Source organism: Amblyomma americanum, chromosome 5, assembly GCF_052857255.1.
Source record: "Amblyomma americanum isolate KBUSLIRL-KWMA chromosome 5, ASM5285725v1, whole genome shotgun sequence".
Taxonomy (NCBI): domain Eukaryota; kingdom Metazoa; phylum Arthropoda; class Arachnida; order Ixodida; family Ixodidae; genus Amblyomma; species Amblyomma americanum.
Window position 1 is genome coordinate 109,069,421 of NC_135501.1, and position 26,722 is coordinate 109,096,142.

The 26,722-nt window shown below is 44.9% G+C and overlaps 1 protein-coding gene across 1 annotated transcript; it reads left to right on the forward strand.

The window, feature by feature from the left end:
- The first annotated feature begins 6,320 nt into the window (after positions 1 to 6,320).
- Positions 6,321 to 18,374, forward strand: LOC144134097 (uncharacterized). Its single transcript, XM_077667081.1, has 7 exons — positions 6,321 to 6,364; positions 7,513 to 7,707; positions 8,529 to 8,613; positions 10,247 to 10,321; positions 10,494 to 10,703; positions 18,034 to 18,276; positions 18,369 to 18,374. Exons 1-7 carry the CDS (start codon positions 6,321 to 6,323, stop codon positions 18,372 to 18,374), a joined length of 858 nt encoding a protein of 285 aa, XP_077523207.1.
- Positions 18,375 to 26,722: the final 8,348 nt, after the last annotated feature.

Genomic DNA, 26,722 nt, shown 5'->3' on the forward strand with positions numbered 1-26,722 from the left:
CACACACACACACACACACACACACACACACACACACACACACACACACACACACACACACACACACACACACACACACACACACACACACACACATTTTATTCTCGGGCCTCAGGTTACGGTGCAGTGGCCTGTGAACTTTTGCGTCAGTGTGGGATACACGGATAAAGGCATTTTTTTATTGTAGCACATCGCAAATGGGGAAGCGCATTTGAATGAGTAGGACACTTTATTCCGCTATAGCGTGTCAGTACAAATCGTAATTAGAAGCGCTATAGTAAAAATTCCATTTCTAAATCGCCATGGTGACTCAGTCACTATATATACTACACTCTTATGTATACGGTGCTCGATTGGCTGCTGGCCTAAGGTAAGATACTGGTTCGGGCTCGGCCGCGGCGAAATGCTATAGAAGCCCGTGTACTGCATGTGCAATGTCAGTGCACAGTAACGAATTGTAGGTAGTCGAAATTATCCGGAGCCCTTCACTACGGCGTCCCTTGATCATAGCTTGAGTTGCTTTACTTTTTGTACGCGTGATTGCAAGATAATTCTTCATCAGTAGGCCTTGCACATTCACCTGCCATAACAGAAACACAAACACTAGATAATAAATTGCGTATAACACAGACAAAATGCTCTTATCGATAAAAACGTAAATTGCAGCTGCATATGTCCCCAGTACCAGCTGTAATGCGCCAGGAAAGAGAGGTGGGTTGACATATGGGAAGGAATTCTGCTTAATTAATGGCAAACATGTTAAAAGCTACCTAATTTTTTAAAAATGTATCCTATAATATTGAATTACACAGGACAAAAACTCATCTGCATATCCCATCAGAATGCCTTTCACACAGTGTAGTTGCACTAAACTTCCAAGATGATGTTTACTGGCCACAGACAAATATGCAAGCCATTTATTTATTTTTTGTGTGAGATAAATCATTCTCTACTGGCTGGAAAATGGTGCAATGGCTTAAACTAACAGCACAACTGTGAGGAATTGCATAAGTGCCTTTCTGATTTCCATTCTGCCAAGTGTAAAACCTGGTTTTCTCTGCTGTGATGCAATTTTCTTCAGTGACGTGTCAGAATTGTAGCCAGATTTTCACGAGTGACCATTGCGTTTTCTAATCACTACAATTACGTTGTAAAATGAACACCTTGACAATAAGAACAGTCTTAAAATAGGTATTTTGAGACCACAGCTGTCTACATCAGTGACACAAACTGCCTCAAGTACACACAATAGGAGATACTAAACTGTGGTGTCCGAGGCGCTATCAGAACAGCAATTTTCAAGGAGCCTACATGAGTGCTGAGCAAACAGTCAGTTGCACTCTTTTTAGTGCAAGAGTTTAATGGATATATGTGTACCTTATTCGTATCTATTGCACAATTACTTATTTCAGGCGATATTCAAATGAATTCTTTTATCCTTCCCACCCTCTGCTGCAAGGCAGCTAGAACAGCAGCTTGGGCTTGGGGTTTTCCATCCTGATGTCAATTACAGCACAGTACATAGACGGGGACACAAGACGAGATGACGACACAGTGACTGCCGACTTTCAACGTTTATTTGAAAGAAGCACGACTTCGCATACATTTGCATAAAGGCACCATGTGACACAGGCACTTCTGCATACCCATGAAAATTATTGGACGTTAGCAGCTAAAGTTCTGTTTTTGTTAGCAAAAGAGACGGCGTGCTAACACATTGGTTACACAGACTGGTAATCTCAGTTGCCTCAATTTCACGAAGCAGACTGAAAGAACACAAAACTAATGCCGATCAGGCATGCAGAAATTCAGGAATTCACATAAGGGATTGCCCATCCGAAACTTCTGCCAAAAAATTTAGACGATGCAAAGCGCATGAAAAGCGCAGTGATACGTGAAATTACCGAGGCAACCGAAATTTCCAGACTGTGTGACCAACGTGTTAGCAGACAGTCCTATTTGCAAACAAAAAAACAGTTTAGTTAGTTTATAAGGGTTTAACGTCCTAAAGCGATCCAGGCTTTGAGAGACCTGTAGTGAAGGGCTCCGGAAATTTCGACCACCTGGGGTTCTTTAACGTGCACTGACATCGTGCAGTACACGGGCCTCTAGAATTTCGCCTCCATCGAAATTCGACCGCGGAACAAAAAAAGAACTTGAGCTGTTATATGACCAATAATTTTCACAAGTGTGCAGAACTATCTGTGCCACGTGGTGTGCACTGATAAGTTTCTGATAATATGGTGCCTTTATGTAAGCATATATGAAGCCGTGTGTCTTTCAAATAAATGTTGTTGAAGATGGCGCTTGGTATGTCGTCTTCTCGTGCCCCGTCTACATTGTGCGCTGTTGACATCAGGATGCAAGACAAAAAATGGCGTTGTAGCTAAAAAGTTGGTGATACCTAAGCACATTCTTCTGAGATGGTATTGCGATAGCGTTTCTTTTGGCTAGGTTGTTGTTACTGAGTTGTTGATGCCGAGAGTTGCTGCAAAGTGGTCTTGCCAAGTTGTGGCTATAAAGATGATGCAAAGTGAGATACTGAATCGTGATATGCATACGGTATTTCAAACATAGCCACCTGTGGGACTTGTGATCCCCAATGTGCTCTCCCTGAGCACCCTCTCGGTACCAATAACTAATTTCACTGCGCCCTGTCACAGTGGGCTGTTGCTTCACTAGTTGCTGGGTAGGTTCCTAGATTGCCGGAAGTCCTCACAACACTCCTGGCACAACAGCGTTGCAGTTAATCAATGACCTGGCAGGTAGCTGTCGCCAACACAACCACCCATGAGTCTTGTGCAATCCAGGTTGTGAGCAGTTCTCTCGACTTGCTCAGCACATTCACAGATCACCGGGAGTGCTGATACGAACTCTAGTGCTGTGGTGTGGCGGTTAATCGATGTCATGGTGGGTGGCTACTTCCAACACACCTAGCCGTATGGCCTGTGCGACCTAGGTTCTTTCCGGTCAGTCCCTCACCTTTTAAACAAAGTTATTAGGTGTGGATTCTGGGCATGGCTTTTCACCAAGGGACATGAAAAATGCTATCGCATTATAAACATATTTCCAGACAGCAAAGGCCTGTTAAGACGCTACAGTATAATTATGAGATGGCATGAGTCATAAGCATCAAAATCGTTTATTCTCAGAGATAAAAAGTGGTAATTTGAATATGTCAAAGTTGCACTACATAAAAGTCTGAAGAATACTATTAGCTCATTTCAATACTGCTGTTTTGAGACAAAGCAGCATTTGTTTACAGCAGTCTCCCAATTAGGTACAAGTATACCACTCTCATACAAGTCCAGAAGATAATGTTCAAACTTCTCACTAGGTTCATAAATTTTCTGCTCATTTGTGGTTTGGACGCAGTAGCAGTACCTGTGTCGGTCAAAGTGCTGCACCTCCAGGGTTGTTGCGACGATGTGGAGGACCCCATTTGCCACTAAGAGTGACTCAATCTTATAAAACTCTGGCCACTCCGCTCATGTCGAAACCAAAACACACCCACACTTGTACCTGGGCCGATCAAGTGTTGCACTTTTGACGTCATGGACGACTGTGGTTGGAAGCACTTCTTTGGCACAGGCAAGGAGCGCATTCCAGTCAACAGGCTTACTTGACGATGTTTTCAGTTCTTGGTACAGTTGAAAGGTGCGGAGTTGGTAGCGCTGTCGCAACTGGTGTCTTTTTGCAAGTGTGTATGTAAGGTTCCAGAAGTGTTTGACACAGGCTGCCAACTTCTTGAGGCTTTGATGCTTCGCTTCAAACCTCATGGACCAGAAATGTCTAAGAGGTCCCACCTCGCGCACAAACGTAGCATAATGCACCATGAAGTGAAGCTTAGGGGTAACTGCACCAGGCCCGTACCTGTCAGTGAGCTCGTTCAAAAATGTCTGCACAAGCATTTCCAAGTAGACAAGCCGTGCAGATGTCATTTCCGATGCAAATACGATGTCAACAATTTCCCGGAATTTCAAAAGCAATTCCCAATCCTCATTTTCTTTTGGAACTCTTGCTTCAAAGATCAAGGGAAAAAACCTTATCAAGCACCACTTGGTAGCAGCAGTTCCCATTAAAACAGATTTGCTATTGATGAATGCCGGGTTGATCGGTGGGGGCTTGTTTTTTAGATCATTTGCCCCATATTTGAATGAATACAGCTCCTCAATGTTTTGCTTGCACAGTAAGCCACTGGAAAGGAGAGATTTGAAAATATGTCGAAGCATGCAATCTATTCCTCCTTCGAAAATGTCATGCATAATGTCTGGTGGTAATTGCCGGGTAATGTCGAAGTATGGCAACTGCAAATGGGGCGAGACCTCATTTACGCCATACAAAGTCCTGTTAGCAGGGTTCACTGCGATTGCTTCAAGATGTGACTGGTGGCTGCGTAATATGCGTGGCTGGCACACGATTTCACAGGTTTTTTTCTGGCAAATGTTTCACAGATACCATGCAGAATCTGCAGACTCGCCCACGGCTGAAACAAGTGTATCCGCCCAAGCGGTTCAGGGAAAGGTTGTCTCCACAGAAGCCGAACACGATGACTGTGGCCCTTGTCTCCTGTCCTTCTAAGCCAATGGTGTGGCCTTCTGCGTACAACTTGTTTAGGTCTTCGAGTAATGGCTGTAGTACATTGCTGAGGCCGTACTTTCTCACAAAAACATAGCGAACAAGCAGAATCAAATATATGCTCTCAAGTTTTGATCTATGCTTGACATGAAGGTTCAACAAGCTGCGGTATACAGCGAGTAACTTGTGCTGTCCTCGTTTCGCTCCCAGAGGATTTACAACTTCAATTTCGTCAGTATAAAACAAAAGAAGTATTGTGCGTGTTCTGCTTTCTAGAATCAAATCTTGAAGATGCTCTCTGTACACCGCCTCATCAGTATAGTATTTATACACAGACGGCGTCGTGTTCTCACGCTTTGGTGTTTTCAAGTGGGCTGCAATGTCGGGGATTTCACAAAGTGCACTGAGCAGCTTGGGCAAACGTACATAATGGTACTTTGCTGTGCCGTCCAAAAGCTGTTCCTCAGGAGGAACAAAAGGAAAATTCGCTTCCACATATTTCTCACGCCTGTACATGTTCTTTAAGTCACTAAAGAGGTCAGACATAAATGAGCAGCTTAGCAATTGTTGTAATGCTGTTGTGTTTGTTTTTGCTTCACGTTCAACCTCCTTGCCATATGCCTTCAGCACCAGCTCAAACACCAGCTGCAATTCAGAAAACACCTTCTCAGCCGCTGTGTGTGGCAAGCTGTGCTCTTCAGTGAAAGAGAAAAAGAAGTTGCACAGGGTCGATTTTACCTGGTCCAAAAAGCTGCTAAATCTGTCATGTTGGACTGTTGTCTTCTGAGTTGAAAAAACATTCGCCGAAGGTCGTTCTTTCTGGCGGTGACCGCTACCGTAGTCCGCTGTGTCAGCCCAGTCCATTTCATGTGGGACATGCTCGTCGTCGTCCAGTTCTGAATTTTCTCTGTTTGCTTTCTCGGTGCATCCGTGTCTCAAAGTGCTGCCGTTTTCTTCAAGCACATCTCGGTGCCGGCGATATAGATGCGATCTGTAGGATGAAAAATTCGAGGACGAGTTCGCGCAGCCTCCTATGCCGCAGAAAACATTTATGTTTGGCTCTGCACTGTCAACTAATCCAATGTGCGTGACAACATTCGTCAGCTGGAACGAAAACAATGGGCACCTCGGGCAGTACTTCGCGTCCATCGTTGTAATCGCAAGCCAAAAGACCGCAAAGAGACCGCGCAAACGCAGTGTGCCAAATGCCAGAAAGCCGCAGTTCCTGCATATACATCGGAATCACTTCGCATTAGGCGCAGTTGCCACCAACGGCCATGGACACGAATAGACACGAACAGCCTCCTAGCGATAAAGCCGCTTGGCTGGCTTGGCTATAGCTTGGCATGTTTGTTGTTGTTTTGCCCTTTCATCATAATAATCAAATTCACTAGGTGCTAGAGCACCTAAATCGCATTTAGTATACCTAAGTATTTTTGGTGTAATTTTATTTTGCAATAACCTTACCAATTGGAGTGTCACGTTGTGCAAACTAAGCTGGCCAAGCCAAGCCAAGTCACCACAGTGCTCAGCCAAATTGAAAAGGGCGCATACTGCTGCACGTGCTTGAGAAACTCTACTTCGCGTCTCAGCAACGTTCATTGCTGCGCAATTTCGCAGTAGTACATGTACGTACGTCACCATGACGAGCAAGTGCCTTGTAACGTTCCGGGAAAGGAATTTTGTTTTGCCCTTTGATGGGACGCTAACACGGCGCGGGCTGGTTGAGCGCGTAAGAGACCATGAGCTGTTCCGCGGCATCGACGTTGCCACCCTCATCTTCAAGGTGAGTAATTGTGTAAACTTATCTACGTGGTAGCTCTGTGACAAGTCAGTTGCCGTTCTCGGGTTCTTTTGGGGACTGGCGCTTATAGGCAGGTGCTTATTACATCCGCGCGTGTAAATGTGTGTACCTTAGGCATTTTCCTTACTTAGGCATGCCCCTTACTTATGCCTCGCACTTTTGTCCACAGTGAATTAAGTAGTGCGTTGACAGTTTTCGTGTAATGTAAAGTTTAAAGCAATATCTCGGCATGCATGTGCTTCCCTATGCGTCATGCTCTAAAAATCTTCCTTTCCGTAAGCATCTCGTGTCACAACAAAGGTCGGAGAATATTAAAAATGCACAGCGGAGCGCGCCGCTTAACACTAAGGCAGGTGTATAGAGCATTTTTTACATATTAATGCTTTATTTCAGTCGCGAGGTACAGGCCTGTCTAGAGCGCTGGAGCGGTGTAGTGCGGAGCAAAGTGAAATCTTCACTCAACCGCTGTCAATGCTGCTTCGCACCAGCGCAAGCATTATCTCTACGACCAAATACCTGCGTGAAAATTCCACTTATTTAGTGCGATATGCAGGCATTCCTGCGCTCTAGACAGACGTGCTGACGACTGCACACGAAATACCCGAGGTAGAGGGAAGTGTTGCGAGTGTGCAGTATTTTATGGTCATTGCTCTTCTAAATTGACATGTCCTGAATTCAGTGCGTAGCCCGTTGATTGAGGTCTCGTAATGCGATGCAGCAAGCATGCCAACATTCTCCGGAAAATAATGTGACACACTCATTTTGAATAGTTTAACTTTACATGGTTAGCTATTTTAGTATCATTCTCGTGTTTCCACCGATGTTCGAAGATTTTAATGTTTTTGTTGACATACCTGAAGACTTCGAAATCCGGGACAGGACAAAAATCAGTCTCCGAGGATTGCCAGGTTCGGTGAGTACATTTTCTTACCAGTATAAACAATTATTTTGTATATTTCAAATAATGCTCGAGGAGCATCATGCAGCAAGTAGGAGTGTCCAATTTATGTCTTCCACTGCAATCAAATGCCAATCATAGTAGAATTGTATGGAAATGTTGGCCACAGTCTGTGCTCACTGTGTAGTATGCTCTTCTCTTGTTTTTTTCTTATTTTAACCTGGCACTTTAGGATTGGGGATGTTCTCGACGAGCCCCAGCAAGCGGAGCAATCCCGTGTCACTGCCACGTACAGCCTCACATACAGCCTGCCAGCTGTACCAAACGATATCCAATTCAGTATAGAGCGCCAGCAAAGTGGACAGTACTTCAAAGCACGCAGCAGAGTTGTCCAATGGCTCTATCATGACCTCTGCTTATACATCATGTAAGTTATTTGCAAGACTTTTGGACCATGTAGGGCAATGTGGAGATAACTTGGGCTACAACCTTGCGTGGCCATAAGCCATTTCAATGAGAAAGCATGAAGGAGCTCGTGGCGCAGAAAATCCTGTGTCACAATTGGTAGACATGAGCAAGAAATTTGAATTTGTTGAAAAGGTGGCTATGTGACACATAGAGCGACGGACTTGAAAAGTGAATGAAATCAAAAAACTGGTGATTGGAAGGTTGCAATGTTGCTGGAACATCATTAGGACATCCAGACATATAAAGTGATCCATCGTATAAAAACCAGCGCTTAGTAACACGGACAGAGGACGAGACGAAACGAACTGAAGGCTTTTCAGTTTGTTTCGTCTCGTCCTTTGTCTGTGTTTGTAAGCGCTGGTTTTTATTTGATGGATCACCGCCAAATCGCCCAATCCTCAGTTCTGCATATGAAGTGGATGAGTTGCCCCGAAAGAAAAATTGCGGTTAGTTGAGAATCGAATCCGTGACCCTTGGGTTGAGAGTCAGACATGCTATTGGTATGTCATGTAGGAATGTTCAAAGGACTTGGTTAAAGAGGGCTGTAAATGTGTGTGGTTTAGTCTTTCACATATTGATTGTGAGAGAGCAAGCAATGTCCTTACTTATGTGAGCAAGGGGAACTTCTGTCACGTCGTAAACTTAAAGGCAGAGCTTATGTGTCCTCCCACGTCTTGCACCTAAGACACTGACTTCATCTGAAACTAAAATGTCTATGTGAGCCTACAAAAGAACATCCTCACTGTGTACTGCCTTACACGTTTGTCTTAACTGTGCTAGGTACCCTGGCAAACTGTACAATGAGGCTGCGCAAGCTCTGGTGTCCAGGTACCCAAACTTGGCTGACGCATCTGGCACCGGCTATGTAAGTAGGCAGCTGAAGCCCTTCAAACTAATCTTGTAGGAACTGCAGACTTTCTTAAATTAGCAGGGCGGCCTGGGTGTTCTGAGTATAATAATATCTCTATTTATCATTGGTACCGTACCATTTTCAATGACTGTTTTGGGCGCCACTGATAGAGTCATTCACACCACAGTGCATGCTGCTGGCATGGCTGGCTGATTCTCTTTCATAAAATACTATCTCACAAAAAAATGGGATAAAAATTGTTCAGATATTTCCTGTGGTACGTCGCTAGTGAGCAGGTCCTCTCTCTCTCTTGCTGCAGTAACGGGGCAGTCATGAGTAATAATTGTTGGGGGGCTAGTTGGTGCATGTTTCCAGAAGGGAGTTGTAGCGCCGAAAAAGACAGCAAATTTGGCACACAATTTGAAGCATGTGGCAACAAAATATAAGGTTCCTGTGGTTTTTTCTACCCCAAAGAAACTGGCTGGCTTGTGCGTTAAAAACGGATCCCAACAAGGTAAACAAGACTGATTGTAAAAAGAGGCATGCAGCTCCTCTTGTTAAATATGCCGTGGGAGTCGTATATCAGATTCCTCTCACATGCGGAAAGCACATTGGACAAACCGGCCGCTGTAATAACGACAAATTAGTGGAACATAATCGGGATTTACAAAATGCACTGGTTCTCATCTGCCACATCATTATAAAGCCTGCACAGAAGAAAGGAAGATTAAGTGTGTGGCAAGGCTGAAAGAAGCAAAGGTTTTAAACAGAAGTAAGGACCAGACAGCCCGTGAACTGTTAGCGGCCTTCTATATTAAAAGAAACTGTAGCGATTGTGTTATTATCTCATCTATCTCCATTTATAAGAATGAAACTGCTTTTTTAGATACACGGCCGTGAGATATGTGTGTGCCTAACCTATCTTTTATCCGGTTTTTTGTAGAACCCTCGCGTGCATGTGTGGTTCTTGCTACCCATCTTGATTTGTCCTTATATTCATTCGCATTCGCGGTGAATAAATAGTTGGAAGTTGTGCCTGTCCCGTCTTGCTTGCTATGTGTTGTCTTTTTCGGTGCTACAGCCGTCTTCTGGAGGTAGTCATGAAGACTGTCGAATAGGACGCTGTATTAAAGGGTTGTACTAGAGAGCTTGATAATCCTGGCCCAGCTTGAGAGGTTGGCATTTGAATCGAAGGGCCATTGGTTGTCCTAGTTATTAGAGAACTCCAAGTGATCAAAATTAAACCAGAAACTCCACTGTGGTGCCCATCGTAGCTGATGTGTCGTTTCAGGACATTAAAACAACAAAAAAGTTCGCCTCACAGTGAAAAGATAATTGGAAAACAAAGCTTGAATTACTGGAAAGGAACTCTATGCTGCAAATTCGGTAATGTGCGCGCTACCATAAAAAACTAATGTCGGCGAGAGATCAGTGTGGGTCGTTTAGTGTTTTTATGCTATCAAAAATGTGCTGCAATAAGATATGGAGCGATTTCTATAGCTTCTCTTGAGGTATTGTTATGTCCATGGGTGTTTACTGGTAGCTTGTGATCAACACCATCACTGTTAGCATGTATTTAATTGTACTGTGATTGCTTTTGTCAGTGCAAGTAGTAATGCTTGCATTGTGTGGGATGTTTTAAGCACAGGACTCTTCGCGAGAAGCTCTCCGGTTCAAGGCCAAATCTGAGCGGAGAAAAATCCGTATCCAGCAGAATGATGGGGCAGATTCTCCACCGTCAAAATACCAACGAAAGATGGGAAAGTGTCCACGGTTGGCGGAAATGCCCTGCAGCGTGTTTTGAGGCCGTCTTTGGTATGCATATAGATTTCATGTAGTCCTTGTGCTGAAGACAGCCTGGTGTGCAGTGTGAAGTAGGATCCTTTTGCTTGCAGGCAACTGCACCAGACAGGGAGGATGAGGAGAGTATTGCTGGCCACATTGAAGGAATGAAGTCCGAGGTACAAAGAGCTCGGCCAGACATGGCTTACATAATAGACTGTATGCGCCGTACATTGCCTACCCGAAGGAAGTGGATTGGATGCGAGGATCCATCAGTGGAAGTGGCAATACAGAAATTTCCAGCATTGGCCATGAGCTCAAACGTAAGTTGAGTAACTAGACCATCAGATAGCGAAGCAAGGAAAAAGAAATTTTCTTTTTCTTTTCCTCTTTTGTCTTTCTGTCTTTTAATCTTTTCCTTTTTGATTTCAGTTGCGGTGCCTGCACTTTGCATTCCATCTTAGTGGAGGCGAAATGCAAAAGTGTGGATATGCTGTGTGACATCAGTGCATGTTTAAGGACCTCAGCTGGTCTAAATTGTCTGGAGCATTTTACTACGGCGTCCCTTATGGCCTGAATCGCCTTGGGACATTAAACCCGCTAAAGCAGTTAGGTGGAAGTGATCTATATGTGCAGAAAATTCAGCTCAAATTTATTTCTCTTTGCCTCAGTGGAGACCTGATTGAATGGCTCGCACTGTTTGATTTTCAGAATACACCTAGGGTTGGTTCTGTGTAGCATGCCCTGATTCCACATTCTGGTCTTTTTGTTTTTGTTGCTCGACTTCTGCTGTTTAGTCGTTTATTTATTGCAAGGTTTTTGTATGTGCTTCAAGTTGGTACTACCGGTGTTTGCTGCTGACAGCTGTTACATGGTGGACACTGAAGGGAAATATCGAACTAAGCAAAACAGTCAGGATATTCGTCAGGGACCGTACTTATACTTTCGATGCACTGAATAGTACCTGCATTGCAGAGAAAATCCACACAATGAAAGTCCAAAGATCATTCCACAATTAAGCGGAGATGCTACAGGAAAAAAAAAACAATTTTAAATAGTCCACCCAGAGCAGTGAAATTCTGTGTGCTTATACTGCTTTTCTGCTATCTTCAGGACACTAATTAGTTCTCTTGTAGTGCGCACTTTTGCTCAGTGCTGCTAACAGGCCTCAAAAAACAATTTGTGTAGGTTTAATCTTACTTGAACCTGGTTATAACTAGAAAAAGCATTCGCGGGTGGTCCAACTCGCTCATCCATGGTAGATGAAGGCGGCAGACACAACCACTTTGTTGCAGCTTCTAATCACATGATCACCATGACGTCACCCATGGTGGTGACGCCACCAAAGGCCAAAGGTTCTTTGCCACGGCAACTATTCCCTGTTGAACATCTCTGTAACCAGCCAGCTTGGGCTCTCTCGTTACTTGTGGTAGTGCTCGGAAAAGCCATCTACCGGTTGCGTGCCTTAAGTCTCAGCCACTGTGTCACTCTGGGGGTAGTGTTATAAAAGCTCGGAGGGCCTATATAACACTACTAGGAAAGTTGGAGCCAGGGGAATTTCTGAGTTGTACCTGGAGTAGTAGAGCTTTTGCTCTAAAAAGGCCCTTTTGTGGGAATGCTTTCTCACAGAAAATTTTCACTGGGAACTACCAGCGGTAGCTTATTTTATAGCTTCCTAACATCAGAATGCAGGGAAATAGCCCTGATGTGATCATGGAAGTTCCTGGTGTGAAAAAAAATTGTGATGTTATTGTTATGTGTTTGGGACTCATTACTGTTGTATCGTTTCTATAAACTTGCATTGGAGATACTGCAATTCTTAGTCGACATATGAAGCTGCACATTGTAGAGGACACATTTGCCAAGTTTCAGTGCGATACGAAAAGTGCAAGTACCAAAAATTCTGGGCGGACTTCGAAAATTTGCACCCAGGATCTTCTGTATGTCTCCATTCCATATCACGGTGAAACGTCGCAGATGTGTTCTATCGAATGTGTATGTGTAACTTGCAAATATCTATTCAGAATTTCAATATGTCTGCTACAAGTTGAGAGAGGCTTCAAACTACACTAATCTAAGTAATGATTCTGAAAAACAAAAGGATAACATCATCACAATTTATTTTTCCCATACTAGAAAAACCTTCATGACCAAATTTGAGCTTGTTTCCGGCATTCTAAAATTATTAAGCCGCAAAATTAGCTGTTGCTCTTCGTACCCAGTGAAAATTTTCAATGTGAAATCGCGCACAAAAGTACCTTTATTTTAATCTTGTTAGTAACACTGAGCTAAAAGTAACCCTTCTACAAGGAAACTAATTATTGTTCTGAAAAAGGTAGAAAAAACAGTATAAGTGCAGTTTTATTGTTCTAGGTAGATTAGTTAAAAATATTTCTTTTAGTAGCTTCTCTCGTTAAAGTCCCCACGGAAATTGAAGCACAGTGACAATATTTGTATGATGCATTTGTAATGGAGCTCTACGGCCAATGAGAGGTGCCACCTGCCTGCCGGGGGCACTGGTGCATCTTTTTAAGGGACACTGAGACGAACCCTATAAATTTTTTTTGTTAGCAAAATCTGATAGTTCGGAATTTCATGGCTTTGTTTCCGCTTGTCCGGGAGCGAAAGATGCATTTATTTCAAAGAAATTTCGATTCGAAGTTGAAAAAGTTTTTCTCGCCGCTCTGACTCAAACTCGAGAACTCTTGTTACGTCAAGGAGAACTCTTATGACGTCACAGGACGTAGAGACTTGAAACATAACGTAAACGGAGGCTCCGTGATTTCTGGCTGCTAGCAGTGCGGTCTAGCAGCCGCCGAAATGAAAGCTACTGCCGCCGCACGTTGAAGGCATCTATCGGGAGTCGCTACCGTCAATTTGTTTACGTTTACACCGGCGTCTTGTCAGCCTTGCGATGAATCCCGTTCCCGAACCCAACGACGTAGTTCTCGCAAAAACTCCGGCCTGCATTTCAGCGACCTCAGCACCTACAGAGTATGCGATGCTTTTGAGCCAGCACGGTTAGGTTAGGCGCCGGAGGGTTGTTTCTCGCTTCCTCAGTGAGCAACCCTTGCAAACTAAATAATAAATATCGTAACCCCAGTGCGGGGAGTCTCGAGAGGCCAGGACAAGGTCGGCGCCTTGCGCCCATCGGAGGCTGGCCAGGGCTTTGGGGGCAACGGATTGCAATTTCTTGAATGGCGCGGTTGCACGGTGCAGCAGGTGGCGTCGACGTCTCCCGCGGATGCAAGGGCCAGGCTATTTATTTATTTTTTTGCCACAAAAAATGGATGGGTGCTCAAGGGCTATTGCGTTTAAAGTTGGCGGCTTGAAACTAAAGCCAGCGCACGACGCTTCAACGGCTTCCGCTAGATCCAACGGGTCCACTGGATCGGGCTCTCTCGTCCGCTTGCATGTACCTTCATATGTGTACTGTGAATGGAATAAATTAGCTGAGAGCTCGAAAAGAACAGCTCCGCCCAACTGCCGAAGCTATTGAATTACGTCGCAACGCGCGCCTCGCCGCGGAGTTGAACAAGTCTAGTCTGGTCGGGCCGGCGGCGGCTGGTGCAGTCGGCGCGAAATAGAAACATGCTCCAAGTCTCCCCGCCAGTGCGGTCAGAGTGCGCCGAAGCCACCGAACGCGTCGGCGGTCAAGCGCAGTTGGAGTATAGAGGGTCTCGCTTTGGTCGACGTGACGTCGCCTTGCAGCACGCGCGCGCGTTACGCCGGAGCATAAACGCGCCTTAACAGAGCCTGCGCTTAGCTGCTAACCAATGTATTCGGTTGCGGCATCTATGGGAGCCACTGAACCCCCCACCCACTCACTGAATAAAAATAAAATCCTGTGCCGTAGTTCGGAATCGAACCAGGGCCTTTGGCGTTTGAGGCGGAGACGCTACCACAACGGCTCAAGGTACTACCATCAATAAAGGCGCATCTAGTGAATGCACTCTTACAATGCAGAAATATCCGCACTTTCGCTACGTATTTCCTGGCCTATCAAAGCTAGGCCATCAGCAATTTTTCTGAACTGCCTTGTATCTTGTCTCCCGTTCCTAACAAACGATTTCCATTAAGTAGTTTGATGTTGACTGGCACAGCTAGGAATGTTTCGTCGGGTGTGTGTGCGAAGACCCAAGTGCTGCCTTGTACGATCACCGACCATCGTGCCATCATATTTTTTCATCGACCGTGGCGATCATCTGACAAGCATTAACAGGCTCCTTCGAAGGTTAACTAGCACTTAAAGTGGCACTTGGAGTTCCTCTTCTGTTCGGCGCTTGTAAATCGAGGCGCGTCAAAAACAAAACCACGGGGCACGCAAAGCTCATAGACGCGAAGCGCCATAGATCGAAACTCTCCTGGCCGCCTGTGGCGCCACCAAGCATCGATTTTCGTTGCTTCCAACATTCATGTTGTCATTTGTCTGCCTTCCTTAAGTGATAAAAGCCACTATCGGTTTTAAAACAAAACTTACTTCAATATTGAACCGCGCAACCTGCCTTTGTCAGCCTCAGAGATTCGCGGCTCCATGTACGAACGAAAATTCCTCCAAGGTGGCGTATCTTGTCCTATGACGTCACCACGCTTGTGCTTGCGAGATTGACCTGGGGCGGCGATACCTGTATTTTGGTTGTAGCTATTTTCTACCTTACAAGTGCTTTGTTTTCAGTTAGAGCGGCGTTTTTGTAATCAGGAGCTGGCATTCTATCGATACAAGCCAAGTTCAATTTCTCCTCAGTGTCCCTTTATCTGCTGCAGTGCGCAGCCATGAGTGGCATGAGAACTCAATATGATCTGTGAGTCTAAAGCAGAGAATGGCTGAATATGTATGCTTTGCTTTACGATTGTATGGTAATGCTTTCGCACTCATGCACATAAGTGGTCTCTGCCGAATTCTTTCTTTGCTTGGGAGCTATGTAAGCAGCCTGCAAATTTCTTTTCGTGAACTTCGTAACATGGCAAACTGGGTGTTATACCTGTGCTTCCATGTTTTATTCTGTCCTAAAACAATTGATGTGCTACAGTTCTTCATTACACTTATTTTATGCTCGTATTCTCCATTTGTAGGCCCAGCTGGAGTTTGAGCTGATCACAAGCGTACCAATCTTGGAACGGCTTGAAGAGGCACTTCATTGCACAAAAGAAAAAATTGTGCATGCAGCTCGAAAGAAGCGCCACCTGGAAGGCTTCCTAGAAGACTTCGATACCCGCGTCGATGGCACTTCGGAAGCTGCAGTATAATGTACACATATTATACTGTATATTGTCGGCATATATATACCTTATCGTATCCACTTGTGTAGGGGCTCCACTCTTGTAGACTGACAGACTGAGGATATTACATGAAAGTGGAATATTCCCACAGTTTTTTCGGCCACAGTGGAACCCAGTTCATGCATCACCCATTTCTGTGACTGCCACAGATAAATACCTTTCCCTATTTTGAGTGCATCGGTAAGGCCCAGGCATGTGTAGCAATGAGCAATTTAAGGTTTCCAGTCGCGCTTTTGTTCCTTGCAAAGTGCATTGGAAAGAATATGTCATTAAGAGTGATCATCACTAATTTGGTCTGCAGGGACTGTCTTCTGTGGCTATGCTGAGCAGGAAAGGGAAAGACGGGTCTTTGTTTAGTGAAGGCTGGAGAACTGAGGAGCAAGTGTCATTCTGCAGCAGAATAAAGTCCCGAAGAGAACGGGGACAAGAGGGATCAGCTCGCATAATAAATCCCCCCGCCCTTTTCTTTATGGAGCCACGCAAACAATTCTTAGATATGGCTGAACCAGGCCCTAGCTCTCTCTCACTCACCTCATCAACTGCGCACTTTAAGCGGGATTCACACGAGAGAGGATTCTACCCCTAACGAGCTGTGAGATGTGTACACATCACCAGAACTTGACGTCCTTGGGCGCCAGCCCAGGGGTACCTGGCCTCTGGGATATGGGTCCTTTTGCTTGGCCAGCACAAAAGCTTCCTCGGTTGGAGGGGTAAGCGGTCATTTTGTTGTAGTTTTGGGCCATAATATTATTTTAAGAGAATTTTGTTTCTACAGGTCTGGGAATATTCACTACAAGCACAGGAGCTGCTTTCTTGTGCTTCGGCACACTCTAATATAGTCAAGCAAGCTATTGAAAGGTTGTCTCGAATCTGCTCTTTTGAGGTCACGTAATCACGCATTTAAGTTTTAACAAGCTACTTGAAACGATTGTTGTTAGCTGGGTTGCCTGGGCGGTTATCACTTCATGCTGAGGCAGTTTTCTAAAAAAGAAATGGTGCATATTGTGGAAGCAATGTGAAGAGGAAAAAACGATGCAGCTAAACTCGAAATACCATATGCACATAAGGTTGCTCATGAAAAAGAAAATAGCTGACAGACATGGTATACAAGATGTGTTTGCTGCTGCTCGAAAGCTCGCCCAAACTTTGTTGCACATTTTGTGCTATGGAAGAAAAAAAGGGCCAAATAGTTTGTGCCATGCTGCAGCAGGTTTGTTTATGAAATTCTGTTGACCTGTGGGAAGGCCCATGTAGGCCAACGAGGCACCTACGTTTGTGGTCATTAACATGTACAGAAGCACATTTATTACAGCATTGTGGCCACGGATGCATGTGGTAAAGATTTTGCACCAGAAATTTGTAGGAATCTTATGCATAAAAAAAAGGAAATGCACTAGCGAAGTATCTGTACAGCTCTTAAAAGCGAAATTGTGGATCTTGAAATTCTATGCATGAATGCATACTGTTTACAGCTGTTCATTCTGCATGTGTGGTTTTTTATATTTCCTCACCTGAAAAATAAATTGCATAAAGCAGATAAAGTGGGCAATGTGTGATGCCTGTTTGTCTTGCGCTGCCGCTTTACTACTACTTGAAACTATGAACCATCTTGCCTGACAGCAAGCTCCGCTACTACTTTACATTCTGCCTGAACTATTGTTCTTGGTTTATGTCTAGTTAACCCCAAATTGGCAGCTATCACTTCAAGAATGTGTTTGATATACAGGGCTATTGCTTAATTTGTTATGCCTTCTAGTGTGAAATGCAGCAGCGCATTGCTTGGGTAGTTAGTGTGGCGCACCTTTTATTTTAGTTATCTCCAGTGCAGCCATTCTGGGATGACAACGCACTTTCCTTGATGCCCCTTGAAGGCACTAATATAGTCTGAGCAGTAAAAAGTTGGCTGGAGCAGGACCTTCGGACTGAAGCATATTGTAACAAGCAATAAAGATCAGAACTTATTTTTAATTTAATTTTGGTGCTCTTTTTTATGTCTCTATGTTTCATGTCACTGTATTTAAAATTAATTCGCCACTCTTTCAGAGACAACAGTCACGGCAGCAGTATGTTTGTTGCCAAGCTTGGTGAAAGAAAGAGTGGAGACTTTCGTCCGCCCATTTGTAAGTTTCTAAAACCGCATGTGTGAGCAGCAATGTTTTTTGGGATGCTGGGGGCATGCAGTTCTTTTAAGCTAATTTAGCTAATTAGCTCTAGTAAGCCACCTCTTAATATGTATTAAGCATTGTGGAGGGACAAGCTTGCAAATGCTTCCTTTACATGCAAGGCTGGAGGTGTCCGAACTTGGGATTTCTCGGATGATTTGCAAAACACTCTTTTCTAAAACTTGTGTGTGCGTTTGTTCTTTTTTTGCAGGATACTGCAGCTGTGCACTATATCCCAACTGTAGTGCACAGAGGAGGCATTCTGACAACGTCAGATTTTTCTGTTTGCCTTGAGAAGATTTGTGTCAAGGAGACAAGCCTGCTGGCGGCACTTGCAACACAGATGGCCTTGTACTGGGCATTTAATATCGCTTTTGATAAAAAAGCACAGCGGTCATTTGACTTGCTGTGCAGGCTCATCAACGTCGACAGTGGCCTACGGCCAACTCAACTTGTGCGTTTGGCACAAACTGTTTTGGGGAGATAAAAATTCTCAAGCTTTAATATAAATTGTCCAGTCTCACATTCCTACACATGTTCATGCAGTGGTGAGAAGCAAAGCCAACCTCGGCTAGCATGCCTGCATGGGTCTGGCAAGGATAACCATGTCATACACAGGTGGATGAAAATTTTGTCTCAATGGATTAATGATTAGTCCCTGGAAAATAATTGAAATGGATCAACAGTTAATCCTGAGGAGGGAACATTTCCTCCCTCAGGGATCATTTCTGAAGATAAACAGATAATCCTGAGGGAGTAACATTTGTTCTCCCAGGGATCATTTCTGAGGATCAGCTGTTAGTCCTTAGAGGGTAACATTTGCTCCTTCAGGGATAATTATCAAGGATCAAGTGTTAGTCTCTTGAGGACCATCTGCAAGGTGCAACCATTAGTCTCCCAGCAGTTAGTCCTTCGGAGACTAACTGTATATCCCCTTGCAGTTGATTCCCAAAAGGACGAATGGTTGTGGCAAATCACTTCGTCCCCCAAAGGACTAACCTCCCTACCCCTTTTAGTCCTTTTTTAGTTAGAGTGTACACGCAGTGACCGAACGCTCTGCGAGTTCCAACTTGGACGATTAACAGCTGGACGCCCAACTCCAGTAAATCCGTAAAGGGTTAAAAACAGCACTAGGTTTACCACCCTGTGCGCCAACAAACAAGAAGTTGAGTCTAGGGGTTTCGAATACCCTCGAAGAGAGAGAGAGAATGAAAAGGAAACGCAGGTACGTTAACCAGATGTGAGTCTCCGATTTGCTATCCTACACTGGGGATGGGGGATAGGGGTTAGAAAGATGACAGAGAGGAAAACGCAAAAAAAAGGAACGTGCACACATGGAGACACACACACACAAGGCGTTCCAGTTAGTCTTTCACACAGGCCGGTAGATTGTAAGAAGCGCAAAAGTTCTTGCACGGCCTTCTTCTGCGACGATAGGTCCTTTCGATGTGGTAGAATTCTTTTTTCGGATAGCGGTTGGTCGTCCAGTTGGTCAAGTTCGTGGCTAAGGCATGCTCTCTGTGGACTGTACTGCGGGCAGGAGCACAATATATGGCCAATTGATTCTTCATGGCCGCAGTGGTCACAGGTTGGGATGTCGGACATCCCTATGCGGAAGGCATAGGCTTTAGTAAAGGCAACACCCAACCAAAGTCGATATAAAAGCGTGGCGTCTCTACGGCGAAGCTGTGATGGCGCTCGAAGACAATGCTGGATCAAGTGAGTACAGTCGCGTATTTCTTAAATGTGGCTCATTCCATTGCGACTCGGTGCACTACCGAGCAAGTAGGCGGAGCTTCCGTGCCGCGTCAGTTCTAGAAAGAGGAATTGGGACGTGGCAATCCTGAGTATGGGCTGAGCGGGCAGCCTGATCCATCCGTTCTTTGCCGATAATCCCGCAGTGACTTGGAAGATACCCTCGAAGAACTCATTGAGGCTGCAAGGACCTCGCAGTATCAGAGACTTTTACGCAGTCGTACTGGTCGCAGCATTGTGGACAAGCTGGGGCACGAGCCTCGAGCGTGCTCGAGACTTACGGACCCTGTTCCTAGACAGGTTAGGGACAAATTAAAGATACCCCCACTCCCCAAAAACATGCATCCCATCTACCATGAGACCCGGAGGAAGGAAAGAGCAGTAGCGTTGCAAGCCCGCTTTCAGGGCAGACACGATATGTCTTGTATACGGATGCCGCACAATGCACAAACTGTTCGGGGCACATTTCGGTAGCCACTAGGGAAAACGGAGGCCCGGTAGCGTGCTGCAGCACCAGACACTCGACAGTAACGGAGGCGGAAGAGTTGGCCATTGCGCTGGCTCTAAGTCAACAACAGGTTAAAATTATCGTGAGTGACTCAATATCAGCGATTTAAAACTTTGACGCGGGCTGCATTTCAGCTACAGCAGCACGAATGTTGGCCGGCAGTCCACCACCAGCACAACCGGTAGCGCTCATTTGAGGATTAGCTACTTTCCGGGATCACAGTGGCGTCTTGTGCACAACCCCGTTCCCCTCGCGCGATGAGGAGCTCCTACAGTTCGATGACGATCTTAACATGCATCAGGAAATCCTAAACCATTACAAATTAGGCCGAGCGGTACTTCCAAAAGCAAGTAAGCAGCTAACCAAAAACGAAGACGTTGTGTGGCGCAAGCTCTAAACCGGAGTATTCACTAACCATCAGCTTTATAGCAAGTGACACCCGGAGATTTTCAGCCTCAGGTGCAAACGTTGCGACGGCATAGCGGACATGATCCATATGGTATGGACATGTCCGAGCTTTGGACTTTTTGACCAAACAGATGAGCCCTGGGAGGCACTGCTTCACAACGAGGACGAAACTAAACAACGTGAAGTCATCCGTCTCGCCCTTGCCACTGCTGAGATCCAAGAGATCCCGGTCGACGGCTGAGGGGGAGGACATAGCTGGGACCGAGCGGCGCCTCGGATACCCATCATCCTTTTGACGGGTGCTAATGTTATTTATCTCTCTCTCTCCAGTTCTAGTCAACAGAGTGCGGTGCGCGTGTTTTATTGCATCAAGAACTAATCACGCGCACAACGTGGACACATTTCTTATTGTGTAAACAGTTTGTGTATATTACCTCTCCCCCTGTCCTCTCTTCCTGTCCTCTCACCTCTTTCATTTCATTTCTCCATTCTGCTTGTTATCCTTTATTTCCGCTGCCCCAGCACAGGTGCTTCTTTATCGATGGATGCCGGGCCTAGCAAAAATCATTTCATTCCTTTTTATTATTATTCCGAAAGCAATACTGCTAGACGTTTCCGCTCCTGGCCGTCGTCCCGGAGAATTCACCATTGACCTTTAGCGTGACCTATGTGTGACGTCATGCCAGGTGTGGAAAAGCGGCCCCCGCAACTCGGCTCGTCGTGATCGTCCCAGCGAATCCTCCACGCGCAGCTGCCGTGGCGGAGGTAGGTAGGTAGGTAGGCAGTTAGGCAGGTAGGCAGGTAGGCAGGTAGGCAGGTAGGTAGGTAGGTAGGTAGGTAGGTAGGTAGGTAGGTAGGTAGGTAGGTAGGTAGGTAGGTAGGTAGGTAGGTAGGTAGGTAGGCAGGTAGGTAGGTAGGTAGGTAGGTAGGTAGGTAGGTAGGTAGGTAGGTAGGTAGGTTGGTAGGTAGGTAGGTAGGTAGGTAGGTAGGTAGGTAGGTAGGTAGGTAGGTAGGTAGGTAGGTAGGTAGGTAGGTAGGTAGGTAGGTAGGTAGGTACGTAGGTAGGTAGGTAGGTAGGTAGGTAGGTAGGTAGGTAGGTAGGTAGGTAGGTAGGTAGGTAGGTAGGTAGGTAGGTAGGTAGGTAGGTAGGTAGGTAGGTAGGTAGGTAGGTAGGTAGGTAGGTTTTTTTTTCATCACGTACTTTCATCGTGGGCCTGCTCTCTTGGCATTTTGGTAGTGTTACCATGTTTTTTCACGTGCTCGTGAGAAATATTTATTCTCAACATTTGACGTCTTCTTTCACATGAACGCATGACGGAAGCGAACAGTCACCAAAACCAAGGACTGTAATGGATGTTTTTTAGTTATGGTGTTAATCGATAGAAAATTAACAGGGTTATTTTTCAAAGATAATTGATAAAGAGCAGAATAAAAATTAACTAGAAGCTGCAGGTGGGGCACAAACCTACGACCTCCAAATTTCGCGTCTAGTGCTCTTCCAACTCATTACATACATCACGGGATCCAACAGTGACTGAAACCAAGGATCATGAGGGATGTTTTTAATTCGTGGTGCTCATCATTGTGAGATTAATGTGGTAATTATTTAAAGACAGTTGATTACAGAGCATAAGAAAAAGCAACCACATGCCGCCGGTGGGATAAGAATCCATGACCTCCGAATTTCGCGTCCGGTGCTCTACCGACTGATCTATTGGCTTCCGACTGTTGGCTTCCGTCCTGTATGTAATAACGCCCTCATTTCCCTTTCCTTGTCTGTTCTTTTCAATGCCTTTTTCATGGCGTAACTCCACCGTAATTCTCCATTTAGTCGCTTTTCGATATAAGCGTGAGAAAGCTCCAGTGGCGGGAACTAAAAAAATCTTTTGCTGCTCTCTTGTTCTGAATCCACCTACGAATCCAGACCTCAGCTCCAAACTTTGACACCAGGAGTTTTTAACCCTCCACCGAAAACTATTTCGATCAGGCCTACCAGACTGATAGAAAGATCTTGTAAACCAACACATTATTTCTGCACTGCTCTTTTGCCTGATTCTGGTGCAAGTCCTCTTCCATTAAAGTGCTTCTCCCCCTCCTCTGGTGCAAAAAACCAAGCTTAGTGCATCCAGTTTTATTCACACACTACAACATCAGCAGATATCGCGGTAGTATGGCAAGGCGTGCCACACCAGTGCACTTGGCGTTGATGTACCCTTGGCTTGTGATTTAACGCGCACACCTTTTTAGTCCTAGAAACCCTGGAGCGTTTGCATAAGAGGTGTTCCTGTAACGAAACGATATGTGCTGGCAAATAGTGACCTCAATATTCTAAACCTTGCGCGCTGCATGCGCTGAGATAAATATAAAAGTATAACTTTATCATCCTCAGGACTAACGACAAAGCACGTGCCGATTAATAAGTGTTACTTGGCACACAACGTTATTATGTACACGCGTTTTATTGACTGTCCAGCTAGAAAAAGTACACTACGCAAAAAGCACGCACGCTGTGACAGTATTTTTGATGGTGAAAACCTGTGGTCTTTACCGAAATATACTAGTGCTTCCTTAGTGAATGATAATGAAGAACTAAGAAGCTGAGTTTTGCTATCTGGCTTGATCACATTTCAATCCCAGCAGTAGTTAATTTCTGCCCCGCGTTGCATTCTGACAATAACCGGTCTTTGTGAAAGAAGAAGAAAGCTGACTGGGGTACCTACATCCAAATACTTAGGCTGAACAAGAGCGAAATAGCGGAGCAAATTTCTCCCCACGATAGGAATTGCAAGGTGAAGACAATAAGAATCGAAGAGGTGGTGCTTACCTTGGTTTCCATTGTGCGGTGGTTTTCCTACAATATCAGGGGCTGAAACACGATGCTTTGCGGATTGAGCATCATTACCTTTTCTTTGTCGACATACTCTACTGTATATAATTCTTTTCCTTGTTACACCTGGAAGCAGGTAAAAAGAATCTGAATTCACGCCGCATGAAAGAGAAAAATGAAATGAGCAGGCTCATTATAATCATCAGCAGTTCAGCTTCGCCAACTTCAGCACAAAGGTCCCATTATGCTTATATCCTTGTTATTTCTCCCTGAAGCAGCAGCAGCTACCTTACCAGCATGTTTCCCCGCATTTTGTAACAAACTGATTGTATGCCTCCTTCGAAGTTTAACGGATACTCGATACCCCCTGTTTAATCAGAACGAGTTAGGCGTTGACGCATTTCGACTTTGGGTTTTAAACGTCCGCAAGAGACTTAACCTATCAGAGACGCCGTAGAGGAGGCCTCCAGAATAATATAGAACACTCGAGGTTCATTAACTTGCGCTGTCATTCCCCACGACCGGGAGTGTTTGAATTTCGTGTCCATCGAAATACGCCAGATGCAACCAGGATAGAACCCGCAACCTTTAGAGCAGCACCCGAACGCAAAACCTACCGAGTCACAGCGGCGGGCTCTAGGCGACGATCTCTTCATGGGACTACGTGCCCGGGCCATTCCAATTTCTCTTACTGGATTGCAGCCAGGACACCACTACCTCGTGCTTGTAAAGTAACCGCATTTGTTTCCATCCTTTTTTGTAATGGTATATTTTGTTACTCATTTTTAGCGGCTACTTAACGGGTCCGCAATATGGATTCAAAAATTTTCATTTTGTTTGTAAATGCTTGCCCATAAGTGAGAAACGGTAAGATACATCAGTTATATACTACCCTCTTTATTAGTCACAAACTATGGCCACTTACTGCATGGCAGCGGCGAGAGACCGCACAACTCGCCGAGGAATAGAAACATTGGAAGGCAGTTTTTCGAAACCGGAGAGCACCCGCGATTTGCGCTCAGTCCTCTCATTTTTCAACTATTTCTGAACATCTGATGATTGGGATCTGTGTTCCCTATTCCTTTAAAAATTTCGCTAACCATCCGACGCTCAGCACACTATGTATTCTGAGAATAAGAGACTGTAAATTGATGGTGAAGCTTTTTCAGCTTTTGTTATTTCAGATTCGGTTTATAACAGCTCCTGTCACTACGGCGTGAAGGGTAAGTTCCGGTCTGGTGACATTTAAAAGAACGTGGCGATATAACAGTTGCTTCGTGGTTTTTATTTTGGCCTGAGCACTAATACCATCGAATGAAAACGGCTACGACAGCATGGGTGTTTGTGTATGCGCCGCATGACATTTGACATCACAACTTCCGTTTTGCTGTTGAAACCGAAACACGAAGACACGAAGAAAGTTGTAATTTTGAAGTATTTACATGGCATAGAGAGTGCGAACAAAGGGCAGGTTTGAAACCTCATCACATTATTACAAAAATCCAAGCAATCGTATTGCCGCCTGCTGTGGCTGGTGGCAAATAACTCACTTTGAGGAAGGAGAATAAGTACTCGCGCTATAGCATAACGACAGCTATCATATGAATATGTAGCCTTTTGCCGTGTATTAAAATACGCCTGCCTAGACCACAATGTCAGCGTATAAAAATAGAATATTTTAAGGAACAAGTGCAGCCTTTAATGCAGAATAAACATTAAGAAACCGTAAGAAAAAAACATATTCGGACAGTTGGCTCGTCTTCAGTTATGAAGTCAACATTACGATGCAGCAAAAGACGGCGTAGTGCATCGCTAAAGTGGAAACGGGAAATAGGTCCTAAGTCTGTGCTTTTAATCAGGGATTTCGTTTTGCTGGATTCTATAGGTGTCCACCGAGATATGCGAGACAGGCGTCGTTTTCATTCCTTAAATTGTGCAACGCGTCCCGCCGAACGGGCGATGGCGTTCCGTGGACCCCTTGGCAACGCTGCGAAACGCTGCTGCGTCCCACTCTTAGGCGAAACTTAAGCGTGCTCTCATTTTTTTATAGTACATAAAAACTATTATATTATATACTATTTTGTTTTTATACGAAATCTTTACTAGGCTACGTAGCCGGTTTCGTGACATTAAGGCATGTCCGCAGCCGCTGTGGGAGCCAGAAAGAGAAAACGTCTAAACAGTGGTTATAATGAAGCAGCATGATGCGATGATGCGGAAAAAAAATTTTGTAACGATCGAATGAAGAGTTAAATAATTAGAGCCCAAATGTCCAAAAAGTGGACATGGCCAAGTGGCAACAAATTGAAACACCGAAAGCTTGGTACCATGGTACCGGAAGTTTGTGCGCAGCCAACGCGCGGCACCAATTTTGAAAGTTTAGAACAAAGCGTGGTGCGAATTAGACCAATTGCACAAATTCTCAGACAAATAGGGGTAACAGAGGCAAAGAGGAGAAACTAGAGGCAAGAAGGAGCAAATAGAGGCAAATAGGAGCAATAAGAGGCGACGAATGTCGAGGAGGCCTCAATGCTTTCGCATTAGAGTAATGCTGGTTACGACAGTGATCTAAATTTTCTTTTCTATTTTACTTTTTATCTCTTTTACATATCGATCAGTTTTTGTTTTATTTTTATTTTCTGGTTAATTTAATTATATATAAGTTGCTTTAGAATGAAAACTGTTGCTCATTCAACATTTAATTTTTGTTTTATTTACCACTCGATTAATGATTGACAATTCGTATGGACAAATTCTGTCTACAACATCCGTCCCCACTAGTCATGAGCCAAGAAAGGCTTTCGCCTTAATAAACGCTTCCAATTCTTGACAATAATACAGAGTGCATAGATCGTGCCTAGCACCTCTCTAGCTTTGGGAAACCAAACCATGCTGTGTCAGTCATAGCTTGACAAACATCACTGAACGGGCAGCTTCCTGCGATGTTGCGCGCGATGCAGAAAATCTCGAGCAACAACATTTGTAAAGAAACACAAAGTAACAATGCAGCATAGAGGAGAAACAGTAGTTCCCTGAGTAGAAACGCCAACCCGTGGGAAAATGAAATAAACCAAGCAAGCAGAGACTGCAGCAGAAGCCTAGGCCTTCTTGGAGACACCCGAAAGGCGGCATTCGAAAAAGAGCGGGCAAAAGGCCACCTAGAGCACGGCGCTCTTAATTGGCCGTGACACTGAGGGGAGCCACGTGGTCTACAACAAACGGTAATTCTGGTTACGCTTCGCGAACGCGAGCGCTCCCTGTCCCGAATGAATTAATGAAAAACATTATTGTCAAGGAGGATTTTCGTGGCGTAGGTGAGTCCCTCAGTCCAGGCCTCAGTGGCCTTTGCAGTCTGGCGAGCCCTGTCGATCAGTTTGAACTGTTCTTCAGGCTTCGAGCAGG

What these genes read in the sequence shown, in the direction of transcription:
- LOC144134097 (XM_077667081.1), top strand. Translation starts at nt 6,321, where the DNA reads ATGAGCTGTTCCGCGGCATCGACGTTGCCACCCTCATCTTCAAG. An exon ending in TTGCCACCCTCATCTTCAAG is followed by an intron (nt 6,365 to 7,512) that starts GTGAGTAATTGT and finishes CTGGCACTTTAG; the next exon opens with GATTGGGGATGTTCTCGACG. An exon ending in ACGCATCTGGCACCGGCTAT is followed by an intron (nt 8,614 to 10,246) that starts GTAAGTAGGCAG and finishes TTTTAAGCACAG; the next exon opens with GACTCTTCGCGAGAAGCTCT.